This window comes from Salvelinus alpinus, chromosome 34 (genome assembly GCF_045679555.1).
Source record: "Salvelinus alpinus chromosome 34, SLU_Salpinus.1, whole genome shotgun sequence".
Taxonomy (NCBI): domain Eukaryota; kingdom Metazoa; phylum Chordata; class Actinopteri; order Salmoniformes; family Salmonidae; genus Salvelinus; species Salvelinus alpinus.
In genome coordinates, this window is record NC_092119.1 from 18750113 (window position 1) to 18761427 (window position 11315).

The 11315-nt window shown below is 39.7% G+C and overlaps 2 protein-coding genes across 11 annotated transcripts in view; both read left to right on the top strand.

Moving 5' to 3' along the window:
- LOC139563835 (bromodomain adjacent to zinc finger domain protein 1A-like) overlaps positions 1 to 5626 on the top strand; it is a 38566-nt gene extending 32940 nt beyond the window's left edge. For 9 of the 10 annotated variants that reach the window (XM_071382766.1, XM_071382771.1, XM_071382770.1 and 6 more), the window contains 4 exons: positions 1495 to 1829; positions 2108 to 2289; positions 4445 to 4532; positions 4636 to 5626. In XM_071382766.1, coding sequence (XP_071238867.1) covers positions 1495 to 1829; positions 2108 to 2289; positions 4445 to 4532; positions 4636 to 4805 — 775 coding nt within the window. In that variant the 3' untranslated portion in view covers positions 4806 to 5626. The remainder of the gene's footprint in view (positions 1 to 1494; positions 1830 to 2107; positions 2290 to 4444; positions 4533 to 4635) is intronic. The other variant, XM_071382769.1, reaches the window with a different exon arrangement.
- A 139-nt stretch (positions 5627 to 5765) lies between these two features.
- LOC139563576 (cofilin-2) lies at positions 5766 to 10261 on the top strand. The gene is made up of 4 exons (XM_071382362.1): positions 5766 to 6041; positions 8140 to 8447; positions 9029 to 9105; positions 9232 to 10261. Exons 1-4 carry the CDS (start codon positions 6039 to 6041, stop codon positions 9342 to 9344), a joined length of 501 nt encoding a protein of 166 aa, XP_071238463.1. The 5' UTR covers positions 5766 to 6038; the 3' UTR covers positions 9345 to 10261.
- Positions 10262 to 11315: the final 1054 nt, after the last annotated feature.

Here is an 11315-nt window from a genome sequence, read left to right on the forward strand (position 1 = left end):
ACTTGCCAAAACTATAGTTTGTTAAAAAGAAATTTGTTGGGTGGTTGAAAAACGAGTTTTAATGACTCCAACCCCTAAGTGTATGTAAACTTCCGACTTCAACTGTATCTACAGAAATAAGGCGTATCCTGTTTTGTGTTTGTTTAATAGTCTACTGATTCTGCGAGCACCAAGCCTCACAACCACATGTCAGAAAAAGCAATTTCACAAATTCGTCTGTTTTGTCATATCTTAGCTATGCTGTAATAAAGGCTTTAAAAATATATATAATAATAAAATAAAAACTCTGGTATTATAATTGATTTAGTGTTTACACTGTTCCAAGTGGTCAGAAAAATAATATTGTCATCTAACAGCACTTAATAATATGCATGCAGCTCTTGCTCCTATATACTCCTTTTTTTTTTTATATATCCTTATTGTTATTAAAATTATAATCTGTAGGCCTAAGAGCGCATCCGGTTCAGACTTAATACTGTAATTTACGCCTATTTCAGTATAGGCTACTGTATCTATCAATTATTCCTTCATGTAATCACGCAGCATACATGCTTTGAAATGCAATCAAGCATTTTCGTTTTAAAATGTAATAAAAGGGAGCCTTGAATAATTAGCCTAAACAATAAATGTTTTTTGTCTTTGCTGTAATAAAGGCTTCATAAAAAATAGAATTAGGACACTCTATGGTACTTGTAATTTTTGTGTTTACACTGTTCCAAATGGTCTGAATTTTTATTTGATTTTTTATTGTAATCTGACAGCACTTGTTTGGCACATATAATCCTCATGCAGCGCTTGCTCCTATAACCTCCTTTCCACCACTAAGTAAAATGTCTTACACAGATCTGACTTCCTCCTGAGAAACCAGTAAACATTCCCCTGTTTCGAGTTTATTTTTCATGTCCACTGCATCCATTTTGCTTTCACGTATAGAGTTTATAACCAATTTATTGATGCGATTATGATAGGCTATAGGTCAGGCCTTATTGGTCACGAGCATGCAATGCACACGTTTCAAGCAAAAGTTGTGGGAATAGGTAATGTTTTTCCTAAACAAATGAGGGATTTCGGTAACAGAACTTTTCCGTCCAGAAATAACCATCTAAATGGCTGTAATTATGTTGCAGCTTCAGCACGGACGGCGCGATAAACACATGCTGTGCTGCCTGTCAGATGCAGCAGGGAGGGGCGAGACCACATGTGCCAGACAGACACTCGCTGTCTTTTTTATGTTTCCTTTTGAGCCATGTGTGTGTCATTATTTCATCAAACAGTGCGCTTAAAGCATCAGAAAAGCTCAGTGCATAGGTGGTGTCTATATCGATTGGTCGAAAGAACAAACGACTCTCGGTCAACCAAGATTTTTTGTTGTTGTACAGCCGTAGTTTATATTAAATTGAATACTTTAAAACAATAAAAACAACCCAACACATTTAGTTTATTCAGATATCTGAAGTTTTTCTCCCACAATTCTGTCTCCCTCTTCTCCTTTAGTGCTGCTAAAAAGGTCCGGACTGCTGTGAAACCTCCTGTGTCTACTACCAAAGGAAGTCGGTCGAACAGCAGGACCAACTCAAGTCATTCCACCCCCCGGAGCCAGCAGACCACCCCCAAACAGGCCCTCTCAACTGGGAAGGGAGCCGCTTCCAGGTCCTCAGGGAAGAAGCCCACCCCAGTCTCCAACGGCAGACCTTCACCACGGCCAGGCAGCAGAGTCAGCTCCCGGCTCAGTCATGAGATATTGGCAACCAACGGTACCTCTAGCAGGCCAGGCAGCCAGCCTGCTCCATCTCTCTCTCTGGCAGACTCCCGTAAAAGACCAATCTCAGGTAAGACCAGTTAAGACAGTGGGAGGAGGAGATGGAAGAGGGTTGTGTTGGGTGATAAAAAGACAAAATTGTGTTCTTGTAAAGTAGTGTGTCAACATGATGTGCCAGGGTCTTTACATTGCTGAAGATGTAATGCAAAAAAAAAAAAGGGATGTCTGTATAGAAGTGTTGAATGTTAATTTTCTCATGTATCAATTACACAATTTCCCTCTAGTTGGGGCTTTCTCACTCACTGTGCTCATCTTTGCGTTTATATTCTCCTTCCACTGTTTCTCCAGCAGAGGTCTCCCACAAACCCAGGCTGGTCCTGACTCCCTCAGTCTCAGGTTCTTCTTCCAATCGCCGCAGCTCAGGGAGGAACCAAGGAGTCCATGAGCTGTCTGCCTGCGAGCAGCTGACTGTAGAGCTAGTCAGACATGAAGACAGCTGGCCCTTCATGAAACTGGTGTCTAGGACACAGGTAATACATGACTTGAAAGGCTGATAGGAGAGGCACGCAGAGCGACATGCATGCATTAAAATAAAAAAAACAGCACACACACATGCAAGCACTTCTATGAATACGTTTTCCTATACTATTACATAACTAGCTACGTCACTAGTGACACACATACAGTGCCTTCAGAAAGTATGCATATACCCCTTGATTTATTTCCACATTTTGTTTTTACAGCCTGAATTCAAAATGGATTCAATGTATTTGTTTCTCACCCATCTGCCACATAATGATAAAGTGAAAACATGTTTTTTGAAATGTTTGCACGTTTATTGAAAATGAAATCCAGAAATATCTTATTTACATAAGAATTCACACCTCTGAGTAAATACTTTTGTAAAAGCACATTTGGCAGTGATTACAGCTGTCTTTCTGGGTAAGTCTCTAATAGCTTTCCACACCTGGATTGTGCAACATTTACCCATTATTTTCAAAATTCTGCAAGCTCTGTCAAATTGGTGGTTGATCATTGCTAGACAACCATTTTCAGGTCTTGCCGTAGATTAAAGTCAGCTGTAACTCTGCCACTCAGGAACCTTCACTGTCTTATTGGTAAGCCACTTTGGCCTTTGTTAGGTTATTGTCCTGCTGAAAGGTGTCCGGTGGAAAGCAGACTGAACCAGGTTTTCCTCTAGGATTTTACCTATACTTAGCTCCATTCCATTTATTTTTATCCTTAACTCCCCAGTCCTTAACAATTACAAGCATACCCATAACATGATGCAGCCACCACTATGCTGGAGAATATGGAGAGTGGTACTTAGTAATCTGTGTTGGATTTGCCCCATACATAACACTTTGTATTCAGGAATAAAATTAATTGCTTTGACATTTTTTGCAGTGTTACTTTAGTGCCTTGTTGCAAAAAGGATGCGTGTTTTGGAATATATTTATTTTGTACAGGCTTCCTCTTTTTCACTCTGTCAATTAGGTTAGTATTGTGGATTAACTACAATGTTGATCCATTCTCCGTTTTCTCCTATCACAGCCATTAAACTTGAACTGTTTTATAGTCACCATTTGGCATCATGGTGAAACCCCTGAGTGGTTTCCTTCCTCTCCGGCAACTGAGTTAGGAAGGACGCCTGTATCTTTGTAGTGACTGGGTGTATTGATACACAATCAAAAGGGTAATTAATAACTTCACCATGTTCAAAGGGGGATATTCAAAGTCTGTGTTTTTGTTTGTGTTTTTTTACCCATCTACCAATAAGTGCCCTCCTTTTGCGAGGCATTGGAAAACCTCCCTGGTCTTTGTGGTTGAATCTGTTTTTGAAATTCACTGCTCGACTAAGGGACCTTACTTACAGATAATTGTATGTGTGTGGTACAGAGATGAGGTAGTCATTCAAAAATCATGTTGAACACTAATTCACACAGTGAGTCCATGCAACTTAAAACCTCTTAAGGATCGGACCCTTTTTTCCAATTTTTGCTTAAGATGACATACCCGTAGCTGTAGCTCAGGACCTGAAGCAAGGATATGCATATTCCTTAAAACAGTTTGACGTTTGTGGAAATGTGAAATTAATGTAGGAGAATAACAGATTAGATCTGGTAAAAGATAATACAAAGAAAAAAACATGTTAATTTTTATTTTTCTTCCCCCATCTTTGAAATTCAAGAGAAAGGCTATAAAGTATTCCAGTTTAGGCACAATTTAGATTTTGGCCACTAGATGGCAGTGTATGGTCAAAGTTTTGACTGATCCAATGACCCATCGCATTTCTGTTCAAAATGTTGTATCAAGTCTGTCAAAATGTGCCTAATTGGTTTATTAATTACATTTAAGTTCATAACTGCACTCAAACGATAGCATGGTATTATTTCACTGTAATAGCTACTGTAAATCGGACAGTACAGTTAGATTAACAAGAATTGAAGCTTTCTGCCCATATCAGATATGTCTATGTCCTGGGAAATGTTCTTGTTACTTACAACCTCATGCTAATCACATTAGCGCACGTTAGCTCAACCCTCCCGCGTGGAGACACCGATCCTGTAGAGGTTTTAACTACTTCTCTAGTCAACCTCAATACTACCTTGTTGAATTGCTTTGAGATTTGCAGATTGTTTTGTCTTTCTTAAATGACTTGATTTTATCTCCTCACTTCTGCAGGTTCCAGACTACTTTGACATTATCAAAAAGCCCATTGCACTGAGCACTATCCGAGAAAAGGTTAACAACTGTGCATATAAAACAGCCAGTAAGTTGAGATTTTTCTTTTCTGTGTTAACTAAAACATGTTTATGCCGTCATGTTTCTGTACTTCACCAGATGGGACATTTTTATATATTTTTTTCTCACAGCGGCGTACGTTGAGGACGTGGAGCTCATGTTCGCCAACTGTTTACAATACAACCCTCACCACACAAATGAAGCTAAAGCAGGAACAAGGCTCCGAGCCTTCTTCAACTCAGAGATCTCTAACCTGGGGCTGGCGGACCGGACCACTCCACTGAAGCGGTCCCGGATGTAAAGCTGACTGACTGAAACTACTTGGTCGTATTCATTAATGCACACCGTAGCAAAATGTTTTTTACCTGGATGTTTTGACAAAAACAAGTTTCTTATTGGACAAATTCAGGTAGTCCCTTCCTGTTTCGCTTTTGTTTTCATCCATTTGTTTTCTAGTGAATACCATCATTCATTGGAAAGTCTGAACATTCCCAAAGCATTGTGCAGTGTAATATCATTCCCTCAAGATAATGCAGGAACAACTAACTCGCTGTGAAAGTATTTGCACTGAATATTTGAAAACTACTCTTTTCTATTCGTATTCACTCAGGGAAAACGAATTGTGGTTGGAAATAAGTGTTTTTTAACAGTGCATTTTTATATTTTGTATCTTGTGACCATTTCTAGACTTTTTCTTTGTGCACATACTTTTCTTCAACCATTTCAGTTAATTTAGATGACTTAAGTATTAGCTTTAATATGGACAGTTTTGCATTTGTTCATTTCACAGTAGTGAACAGTAAAAACAAATTTTGCATGGACTGTTTCAGGTTCCCATCTTTCAGGGAAACACTACACTGGAATCTGATTTACTGTTCCTTATTTCTTATAATTCATTGGTTATTTATTTTAGTTAAGCTAAGAACTTGCTTTAAATTATATTTTTATAGAACATGTTTGTTTTTGTAAAGAATTATTGGCATAGTTTTTAGTTCAAACTATAGAAAACTGTTTGGTAGAGTTTAAATACTGAGTTTTGTCCCCCTAACTTTCTCACCTCTGCTTTTGTATTTGCTATCGTGTATATTTTCTATATGTAAAAATAAATTCACTGTTTTAATATTTCTTGGTCAGCTCTCACTTGTGTTGCCAATCTCTGATGCATAAATATGAAGTTCATGAATATATTAATGGCGTCTATATTTTAGGTTAATATTTTTTCTACACCTCACTGAGATAAAATGGGCTCAATCTTTTGGTAGGGTTAGAGAAATAACTTAAATTTTCTGGCGGGGAAGTTGGTTTGCCGGAGTTGAGTGTAGAAGTCCGCAAGTCAATTTAGCTTTATTGTCAACCGTAAGTCACAGGACAAATTCCCCTTATCCCTTCGAATCCCATTGCTGATCCCGCCCGCCGCGGCTCATACTCGCGCGCCCCTTACCCCACCCGGTCAGGACGTTCATTCCCATATCTATTTACCCCTAAAGATTTCCCCACATAATAACAAATCTCACGGGACCGACGATCTTACAACATGGTAGGATAATTTACTCTTCTAATTGAGTGCTGAAACTACTCTGGTAGTTTCTAGTTGAGTGATGATTTTAACTTTTTGTAACTTTGTTGCAACATTGGGCAGTGTTCGACAGTAACATTGGCTTGCTTGCTTACGCACCAACGTTTTGATTGCTGGTTACAGTTCGACATTCCGCAGTGGTGAGCTATAGTTAATGTTTGTTCAATCTATATATATTATAAACGTGATTTCGTTTGTAAAATCAGTTCCAATTTAGGATTGTTACAGGGCCTGCATCATCAGGCGGCCATTTTAACCTAATTATAGCGCAGTCCGCTATCTAACTAACGTTTCTCACTCTACTACTGACAGTTACCTTCATAATCTGAAAGTTTAGCCAAGTTGGCTTGCTAGCTAATAACATAGCTAGCTACCTGATAGCAATTACGTTTTCTACACGACAAGCTACCTTTAATGATTGGGACTATCTAACGTCAACTTGTAATGGTCTTGCCTGCCTCCTGTTTTGTTTGATTGCACTCAAGCTAATACGCCCATGCGGATTTCCACGCTTGTTTGACAGTGGAAACTAGCAAGCATTTGCAAGCTAATACTGTTCCCATAGCTACTGGTTTACCGTAGTGGGTCTAACCAATTAAACTCAACTATTTACAATATAGTTGAGTGGCGATTAGTGTGTGCGCACTGGAGCTCCGAAGTCATACACAATTATTTCAAGACCCAAAAGACAAGTCTGCAATTGCAGGCTATGCTTTGCGTGCTCAAATCAGTCGTTTTTGAAAACGTCATCTTGTGACGTCGTAGTTCCAGTCTGCCCATATACTGATCGCACCTCAACACAACTCGTTGAGTTTAATCGGCTACCGTGGGCCTTGACACATGCACATGTTGCTATACACCAAGCGAGTTACCTGTCTCATTCACTGACGGTTGTGTGGTGGTCACTAACTAGTCACTGGTCAGCGAGTTTCGTGCACTCTTTTGATATATTGATATATTGAGGGTGGCTAATCAGCAGTCACCACTGTTGGAATGTCCTAATATTGCCACAGCTTGGCTTTCTGGTCCGATTGTCATCTTTAATAGAGAGAACACTTTGGCCAACTGACATAGCAGCCTATGTAGCCCATAGACCGGTAGATGGCGATATTGTTGATCCAAACGCATTTGTATGCAGTCGGTAATACACTCCTAAACCCCGTGGACCGGTTCGTACCTAAAACGTTCTCCATTCAGGCTGAAAAGTCGTCGATTCCTCCTTAACTACATTTACTGGCGAGAAGACTGTTAAAAATGTGTACTTTATGAAACACCATTTCCACCACCATGCTAATGTTTACATCCTGATGTTGCGCCCTGCTTTCAGCCAGAGTTAACGGACTGCTGCAAGCTAATTGGCTGAACGCGATTCGCAACATCCAGGACCAGCATTCCTAGGCGCATTAGCACTTTAGCATTGTGGTGGAAATTTGTGTCTCATAGAGAAAGTACACATATTTTCAGTTTTTTAAATCTACTCCAGGACAAAATAAAAAAGGTGAAAAAATAAATAAAATCTATGCCTTTGCAGCCTGAAATCGAGAATGTTTTAGGTGCGAACCGGTCCGAGAGGGATATGAGTGTATTGCCGGCTGCATAAAATGCTTTCAGGCGGTAAAATGAAACCGTCAATACGCCATCTGCCGGCCTTTGGCCTGCAGCCTATGCAAAATGACTCGGCATGTGTGGCGGTAGGTAGTGTCAGAGTGAAATGGTGTTGATTCATTGTGAGTGTCAAAGGAAAGAAAGGCTATGATCAATGCTGCAGTCACTTGTTATTCTGTCTGCATGACTACTGGTAGTTAGCTACATACTGTATGTGTGAAAAAAGGAAGGAAAGCATTTCCCATCCATGCTATTAGCTATAGGCCTAGATTCAATGTCCACATCATAAATAAACAGGATGTCTTTGCAGTCTTTATCAGCCATGTACCCTGTGTTTACTAGCTATTGAAGAGGCAACAACACTAATCAAGGCTGCTATATCATCTGGTTCACATTTGAGTTCTAAATCACACCTTGAATGAACCTTGTATATCATTCTCCCCTCTTTCCACAGGCCTCAGGTGTCACTGTCAACGATGAAGTCATCAAGGTCTTCAATGACATGAAGGTCAGGAAGTCATCCTCTACCGAAGATGTAAAAAAGCGTAAAAAGGCTGTGCTGTTTTGTCTCAGCGATGACAAGAAGAAGATCATCGTAGAGGAGGGCAAGTGGATCCTTGTTGGTGACATTGGGGAGTCGGTGGACGACCCATACGCCTGTTTCGTCAAGCTTTTACCGCTCAACGATTGCAGATACGGCTTATACGATGCCACATACGAAACAAAAGAATCCAAGAAAGAGGACCTGGTATTTATATTTTGGTAAGTTTGTACGTTGCCCTTTGTTAGTTTGAAAGGTGCAAAGCTGTTGTCAATAATGTTTCTTAAAAGCCTATATTCCCTAGCTTGGCTGGGGTGTCATTTGGTAGGCACCCTATGTAACGGATGTGAAATGGCTAGCTAGTTAGCGGGTACGCGCTAATAGCGTTTCAATCGGTTACGTCACTTGCTCTGAGACTTGAAGTAGGGTTTCCCCTTGCTCTGCAAGGGCCGCGGCTTTTGTGGAGCGATGGGTAACGACGCTTCGTGGCTGTCAGTTGTTGATGTGTGCAGAGGGTCCCTGGTTCGCGCCCGAGGTCGGGGCGAGGGGACATACTAAAGTTATACTGTTACACCTAGATCAGTGGCTGTGTCAACCATTGGTTCAATCGCTGGGATCTGACACCGAATTAGTCAATTCTTATTAAGTGTTGTGCAGGAGGACCATAGCTTGGTGGTCCCTGCTATAAAAAGTTTGAGAAACAGAAACACTGCTGCTGCTTTTATTCGTGTGGTATGGATTACTATGGAATAAAGCCGTTATTAGCTAGGCTTATTAAGTCATTGTGTTTCCCTCATTCCAGGGCACCTGAGGGTGCGCCCTTGAAAAGCAAGATGATCTATGCTAGCTCTAAAGATGCCATTAAAAAGAAGTTCACAGGTAAGTGAAAAATGCTATATACAATCACTATTCCTGTATGTTTGACCTGATATTGAATGATCGTGTGGTTCAGTAATTTATTCAGGTGATGGGAATTAACTTGACATACTCCCCTTTGTTTTTCAGGTATCAAACACGAATGGCAAGTGAACGGATTAGACGACATCCAGGACCGCGCCACCCTGGCAGACAAGTTGGGAGGAAACGTGGTGGTATCACTCGAAGGGTTACCATTGTAAATGGAAAATACTACGTGCCATCTGGATTCCAGACGCTTTCATCTTAGCAGCTGTATCTATAGCATTTGAGTCTAAAGGAATAGCTTTAGGCTTTTTTGGTCTATATTTTTTCCACACAATGGAAGGAGATCTCATTAACATATGCAAAAGCCTACAAGTTATTTTGCCAGACAACTTCTTCCAAAAAAATCCTGGTATTTTTGTAATTTTATTTTTAACCTTCAAGAAATGATCACACATCACAGGTTTTTCAAATATGAACAGCAACGCCACACTACCTGAGATTAATAACACTCCCACAACAAAACATTAAGATTAGCACTGTTTTTGCGTTCTTTGCCACTTAAACAATGATGACTAAATGCTCAGTAGCGTAGGAAAATGTGAATGCTTTCTATAATGCCTTGACAGTCATTCACTGCCCAGGTTACAGCTAATAGCAGGTATCTTGCACTCATGAGGTTTTCATATGACTGACTTATTTATTTCCAATGTTCTATCTTATCCAATATGTTATTTGACATGGCAAAACACGTAATAGACTATGCATATACTAAGCACTTTGTTTATACACTACAAAAGTTGAGGCAAAAAGGTCAAGAATAACTAAAGTATATCTGTATTTATGTTAACTAGATAGAGATGTTACCAGTTTTCATTCCTTTTATGCATATGGACAAGAACAGATTAGTATTTGACTGTTCAATTGCCGCCTTACTTTCATTTGAATGTACAGGACACCACAGTAAAAAGGAGGGTTGGTGCTTGCAGTTTTTTTAACACTAAAAGAAAGATATTTCAAATATATCAATACAGATGGCAATATGTGCATTTGGAGCCTTAAGTGGAACATTGTTTTTGAGATTGGGTGAGGAGGTTGCCACTTTACAATAAAACCTTGTGGCAGATAACAGAAAGAAGTGTCTTTTGTTCTGTGTTGTCTGTCTGTGTGCATCTGTTCATCAGGAGGGCTGGGCAACAATAAAGAGATACGTGACTGATTTCCTCTAACAGGAAATAGAAAAGATCTGGTCTACATGCTCTGTTTTGCTACATTGTATTGGTTAATGTTTTATTCAATTAAACCGGATGCAGTGGGTGACGATCTTCTTGGCTCAGTTCAGAACAGTACAATGTTACGGAACATTCAGATAGAAATATATTGTTTAGAATAGATAGCATTCTCTGTTGTGTAGAAGAGGGAATAATTTCAGTTCTATAATTTCTGTGTAAGGTGGTTTCTCTGATGCTTTTTATATGTAATGTCTACAGTCTTATGAGGGAAGCCAAGTTAGTAAGGCTATTTCTGTAGGAGTACAGTAAATCATTCATGACCGATCATACTGTATGTCATGGTGAATTGGAGTACTGTCAACTGTTTTTATTTTATTTAACTAGGCATTTGGTATTTTATTATTGCAAAAGCAGCAGCTACTCTTCCTGGGGTCCACACAAAATATGAAACATAATACAGAACATCATTAGACAAGAACAGCTCACGGACAGAACTACATACATTTTTGAAAAGGCACACGTGGCCTACATATCAATGCATACACACAAACTATCTAGGTCAACTAGGGGAGAGGCGTTTTGCCGTGAGATGATGTTTTATCTGTTTTTTGAACCCAGGTTTGCTGTTTATTAGAGCAATATGAGATGGTAGGAAGTTCCATGCAATAAGGGCTCTATATAATACTGTACGTTTTATTGAATTTGTTCTGGATTTGGGGACTGAAAAGATGTCTGGTGGGATAAGTGTGTGTGTCAGAGCTGTCTGTAAGTTGACTAAGCAAACAATTTGGGATTTTCAACACAATGTTTCTCATAAAAAGAAGAAGTGATGCAGTCAGTCTCTCAACTCTTAGCCAAGAAAGACTGGTATGCATAGTATTAATATCAGTCCTCTGATTACAATTAAGAGCAAAACGTGCCGCTCTGTTCTTGGCCAGCTGCAGCTTAACTAGGTCT